The sequence below is a fragment of the Anopheles darlingi genome, chromosome 2 (assembly GCF_943734745.1).
Source record: "Anopheles darlingi chromosome 2, idAnoDarlMG_H_01, whole genome shotgun sequence".
NCBI lineage: Eukaryota > Metazoa > Arthropoda > Insecta > Diptera > Culicidae > Anopheles > Anopheles darlingi.
This window is the reverse complement of record NC_064874.1, coordinates 66,444,892-66,451,056: the sequence shown is the minus strand read 5'-3', so window position 1 is coordinate 66,451,056 and position 6,165 is coordinate 66,444,892. Positions and strand designations below refer to the sequence as shown.

At 38.8% G+C, this 6,165-nt stretch overlaps 1 protein-coding gene across 11 annotated transcripts in view; it reads right to left on the bottom strand.

Moving 5' to 3' along the window:
* LOC125949805 (phosphatidylinositol 4-phosphate 5-kinase type-1 gamma) overlaps window positions 1-6,165 on the bottom strand; it is a 43,632-nt gene that overhangs the window by 8,555 nt on the left and 28,912 nt on the right. For 9 of the 11 annotated variants that reach the window (XM_049677166.1, XM_049677165.1, XM_049677164.1 and 6 more), the window contains 4 exons: window positions 5,619-5,681; window positions 3,731-3,811; window positions 2,581-2,673; window positions 1,950-2,309 (listed from right to left, as the gene is read on the bottom strand). In XM_049677166.1, the coding sequence (XP_049533123.1) occupies window positions 1,950-2,309; window positions 2,581-2,673; window positions 3,731-3,811; window positions 5,619-5,681 (597 nt within the window). The remainder of the gene's footprint in view (window positions 1-1,949; window positions 2,310-2,580; window positions 2,674-3,730; window positions 3,812-5,618; window positions 5,682-6,165) is intronic. The other 2 variants (XM_049677169.1, XM_049677167.1) reach the window with 2 other exon arrangements.

Here is a 6,165-nt window from a genome sequence, read left to right as displayed (position 1 = left end):
TCAGTATCTTCGATTGGGTAGCAGGCATTCCCTTAAGTCTTGCCTCGTTAGCCCGTATTTCCGCCTCTATCTGCTCGATTTTTCTTTGAATCTCTTCTCTATCCCGTACGGAAGATCGGGTGGATGGTTTGGTTCTGGAAAGATGAACCGCCTTGGGGGCTAACGGTGGTAGCGATCCGTTTTGCAGCGGGATATGCCGTTTCTCTATGGGACGCTCAAGTGTCGAGACCGGCGAGGAAGTGCTGTTTAGGAACTGTTCACGACGTGCCTTGACTACATTCTTCAAATTTGCCAAAACGGAACGATCGTCTTCAACGGTTGCGAGATCGCTCTTCTGTTCTATTTGTTCCGCCATCGGAACAAAGATGGACAAATCGCTACCAGTAGTCGCACCATTATTGTTCTCATCATCTACGAGCGTCTCACGAATTATCGGTATCGTGATGGGTAGGGGTGTGCTGTAGCGCTTGTTAGCGGTGACTGTACCAGACGAGTGACTTGGTACACGCGAGAGCATCGATTCGGAGCGTGCTATCTGAGCGACGGCAGCGTTACGCTCGAAGCTTCGTATCACGCGTTGAACCGACGATCCGCTATGATTACGACTGGACCGTCGCTCGAAGGACTCCCGCGCTTCCCTTACGTTGGCCAATGCAATTTCGTCGTCATCAATCTCCATAGGTTTCCGCTTGAATGCAACTACTTTAGGAGCCCTAGGTGTTAGCGCTATTGCCCGTTCAGGTGGAGTCTCTGTCTCTTCTTGTGCCGTCGCCCGATTCACTGTAGATCCATGCTGCTCCTGTTCGCCATCGATCGATAGATTGTCACCGTTCTCTGAAATGCGGAAGTCGTTGCTGCTGAGCCAGCTGAGAACCTTATTCGGTGAGTGGCTTTCATTGGAAGCGCATTGGTTAGAACAAATCTCTTGTAGTGGATCGAGAACACTTCTACTAGCGCCACAGGCTGGTGATGATATCTTAGGCGGTTGGTGGTGTCCATTACGATCAAGACCTCTGCGATCGTGGCCAGATGCTGAGTGTCTGATTCCAGTGCCATTCCTTTGCTGCTTACCTGCACAAATCGTGTTCACAACATCAAAGGTGAAAGCGAAGACATACAAAAATAACACACACCCGTTCCTCACTCATTTGTATCGTGTTTGGATGCAAGATCGGAGAGAGAAGGCAAAAGTATGGAATCCTTTTAGAAAACTAATTTTGATTGTAGATCAACAAAGGCATGGCCAAACAATATATAATTTTTTTGTGCAAGGCTTGCTGTTACAGCTCTCCGATAATGCAGAAACAGAAGGGGAAGTGGCGATAGAAGACTAACAACTTTAGCGATACAATAGCGAATTATTCATTCACTTCTACTGCTCACTACTGTTGAAATACACTCGAAATGATTTCAGTACCAAATTTCAAATAAATGCCGAAAAACAGATTTCCTTATAACGGCATTGATCCGCGGCAAATTACTCAGCCATTAGCAATGAGGATGCCCGGCCAACGCCCTACTGATACAGCGGCGAACAAACCGATACATATGACGGTTTCCACACATTTATTGGAATTGACAAACACCAAACTGAACAAACGTAAACGTGACCATAATATACGATTGATGAGTGAGAAAAGAGATAAAATGTGCAGTAATAATGTTAAAAATTGAATTTAATAAAGAAAAATCCCTACCATAAAGACAACAAACAACTGTTCAATGTTACAAAAAAGGAGTTCTAAGAAACGAATCGCATGCAGCACATTCCTTATAAGAATGTAAAATGGAAATGAAATCAGTCTGGTAAAAAAATCATCATACAGAACGATAATGAATGCGATAAAAGAAATGCAAACGAATTGTCTACCCAAAGAAGTACGTATAAAACCACAAGAAGACAAAAGGAAGAGAAGGATTACTTTTTCTTCCTTTTTGCAGACACACACCTGCGCTGGAACGCCCCCGGTGACCACTAGATTGGCTCGGAAGTGATCCTGTACCACCTGCCCGTCCCGTACCACCACCTGCTCCTTTGCTGAATTTGGGCGACCCCCTCGGTGGGACAGGAGGCGGAACGCTTTGCTTTACGACAGTTGTTTTCTTCTTGAGCGGCGGCATATTGGTCGGTGTTACGGCGGCATTGGCCCTATCACTGCCACCACTGGCAGACAGGGCAGCACTTGTCGCTCCTCTGTTCGATCCAGCAGTCCTGCCACCACTATTTTCTCCACGACCTGCACCAGCGCTGCTGCTAGACGTCGTTGTGATGGTGGCCGCCGTATGCACACTAGAGCTCGTGTCTACATCTGATCACGTACGATCCAGTGCAATGGCCGAACAATATGGTTAGTATAACACGGATCACACATGAATGAAGATTAGCATGAGTACCATTGTTAAGGGCGAGACAAACGAGAAGATTCCCCGCAGCGAAAGTTATTAATCAAGAAAACAAGAAGAAATTCAAAACTGTTAAAATGTGTTACTACATTGATTATTTGATTAGTATCATTCATCCCTCTACAGCAAAACGTTTAAAAGGTTCACTTTAAGGAATTATAATTGATGTTTCCTTACCTGATTTCGGAGTCCCCGTGGTATGTTGATTGAAATGCGTCTGGGTTGGGTTGAAAGGTTGATTTTGGTGATGATGTGAACTGCCTGCTACAGCTGTTAGGAATGTGTTGACGTTGCAGAAACGATTACAACCCGCCATTGCGTCATTGTTGAGAAGAACAGTACCCAGAGAGATGTATAAAAGTAAATATTAGAAGTTTCCTACTATAATAGTGCACGGCTAGTGTATGAAGTGGATGATCCGCGTAATGGATATCACACTTATGACTTATGACTAGCAATGGAAGGATATATTGAAGATAAGAGAGATACTGGAAGAGTACAACACACGTAACGGTGAAACATCCTGTGATCATAACACAGTACATTGAGACATGAGTGAGGTATAATAGGAAGTAAATAAATAGCGAAAGACAAAACACGGATTTATTATTACGTTGGGCAACATATACTTTTTGCCAGAAGAAATAGAAAGGGAATAGTGACAGAAAGATGATTACGATGACATTTATCACACAGAAAAGGAGGATGACGAGATTTTGCGAATGACAGCGAAATCTTCAAATCTTCAGCATACAGTTCGCTCATGCGGGATTTGGGAACTGGTTGATAAAATAGTAGTAGTATAGATCACTTCAGCAGCATTCATAGAAGAAAGAGGCGATAGGAAACTTATTCAACTGCCACGGTCTATAGTATGCTTCAAAATAGGCCATAAACGTATGCAATCCAATGCGCATTTCAAACAATACAGGTGTAAATAGCCATGAAGAAAGGCAAAAAAACAGGCAGGACGTAGAGATGCGTTATCTGCCGGGAGTTGATGGAACACATGGTAACAAAGTATAACATGAGCAATGTTTGGAGCATGGCAATGAATTGAACGTAAACTACGCGAACGCTTTGAATTTGCGATACGCGATTTAAATAAAACATAAATCAAACAGATGTTTCAATCTGCGGTAAGCATGGCGATAGGGTGGATAAAGAAACTCAACTTCTTCTTCATAGCAAAGAGAGCGCAATTTATGTATGGTGAGAAATAATAGCTTAAGAAAAGAGACAACACAATGAACTGAAGAGAAATGATGAACTTAAGTCTAAAATTAAAGTCCTAAGGGGTTAACTTAAGGTCGAGGCAAACACTTACGCTGGCTATCTGTTTCTTCAAGTTTTGCTCTCTGGGCTGCCTTCGATAAACTTTTTCTCTTGGATGGTGAGTGTTTTAGCGCTTTGATAGCAACGTTTAACGTTTTAAAATTCAATTTTATAAATAGAGGATAATTTTTGTTTACAAATGAACCGAAATTGAATCGGTAGCGTAAATGGATAAAAAAGCGCAATAAACAGGAGTTCGCCAGCGGATGGACGGATTACAGATGACGCAGGGTGTTGATCGAAGGGTCGAGGTAATTGGCGATCCGAAGGGAGGGATCGATGGTGGTAGCAGGTTGAGAAGAACACAGGATCGTTTAGATTTGGCATTTGATTGGTTTGACATAAAGAAAACAAAAAGAAAAAAAGAGATAAAATAGAAAAGCATAATAAAGTAATAATTCAATAGTATATTTATGTGTATATGTAAAGTTAAAAAACTGTTACTAACTCTCGAGAAAGCGGAGTTATTAATTGGATTAATGAATAGCAAGAATTTAATATACCCTATTGCAACACAAACAAATCAGTTAATTCATATTAATATGTCACTCAATATAAAAAAAAGTTCTATATGCTCTAAGTGATATCACCAAGTAAACAAAATTTGAAGCACCAAGACGAAATAACGAGAGAAAAAGATAGTTTAAAAGCCAAAAATCTTCTAAGATTTTGTTACAAAAGCTGGATCAGCCAACCATTGAAGTAGGAAGTGCTATGTTCCTTTTAAAATATTAGTTATTATATCTGAGTTGCGATTCAGCTAGCCAAAGAGCGAAACAATCACAAATAATATACACAGCGCTGTTGACATATGATCACTGAATCTGAAATTCTCCTTTTGTCCAAAAGATATGTACCTCAAAAAGGGGAGAATCGTTTCGAGAAAAAGGGGGAAATGTTTTGATAAAGTAGCGAACTGCATTTTTGGAAATAATAAATAAAATTGCTTGGAGGGGTAACAAATCACACAAATACAATAGGTGGTCTCATGCAACAAATTCACAATCATACAAGCGTAAGGAAAACAAACCAGATAACTTAATCCTCATGAGTTATTGTATATAGTAATGTAAGTGATTTTTTTTTGTTTAATATTCACAACTAATATTAGATTTCATTGCAAATGCTTATTACAATGAAACTTTGCAAGAAGCAAATCACTTGTGTAGCTATTATATATTCAGATTTTAGTTAGGGAATCGTTTAAGTAAACATTTATAAATGCGATCGTGAAATATGTATATGCGAGACTGAAATAAAAAAGTATTTATAATGAAACTTAAATATGAGTTTAAAAAAAATAGTTTAATTTTAAGACGATTGCGATTAATTAATGATTAATGATTTGTCGATGAACAATATTATTACGAAATAAAAAAAATAGTATGATAAACGCGACAAGTACAACATGTTACAATACACAGTGACATCTTATCTCCAAAAAGCGACAGCGTAGCACATTGATGAGATATTTATCAAGAACCTACGATCATTCTTATCAAGCATTAGCGTGACGAAGAAACGACATAAAATTCAGACATAGGTTAGGTAGGAAGCAAAAACGCGCAGAAGAATTCTAATGTCTTAAAAGCAAATATCATATAATATAGAAATGTTTTAATTTATTTAGCTTGCAACCAAAAAAATATTTAGTTTATTTTTCATCAAACAAATGAAAACATGATATAGAAAAAATTATCCGTTTATGATAGTATTAAGAAAAAGTCAAATAGAACCAGAAAATCGACAAAAAAAAGAGCACACGTAAGCGAAAGATAGCTAAGCAATCATTAAAAACAACTATACTAAATGTAGCAACACTGCAAAACGATAACGACAACGACAACAACAACACGAACAGGAGAATGATGTTAGATTACCTATGTAGCTGGTGACCAACGTGCGAAATTTTCTATGATTGCCTTTGATTTCGGGCAGATCCACTGTTTAATATGAAAAATTACGAAAATTGGTTTTGAAATAGATTTTTTCATTTGTTGTAGTGCCCCATGTCGGGCGATTTTGTACGCAGGTTTTTTCCATTTGAAAAATTGCGTGTGACAAATAGTACAGATGTTTGTTTGTCGAGAAACATTTGTTGATGGTAGTTTAAAAAGATAATTTTTAGAGTACATAATGGTCCCAACATGGCACATATGTTTAGATGAAGAGAACAGAATAGTAGTGAAGAGGAAAAGCGAAGGAAGAGAGAGAGGATGATAGAGGGAAAGAAAGACAGAAAAGATCAAAATACAAGAAATTTATGAAAAGAAGATTTAAGCAGTACATTAACTTCAAAACATTTATTAAATGGAATTATTCAACTTGTAGTAGATGGGACGAAAACCCCTTGTATGTGCGTTTTCTTGTAGCACACATGCTGAACATACTAAATGTTCGTCATTCAATAATGAAAAAATTAAGTTT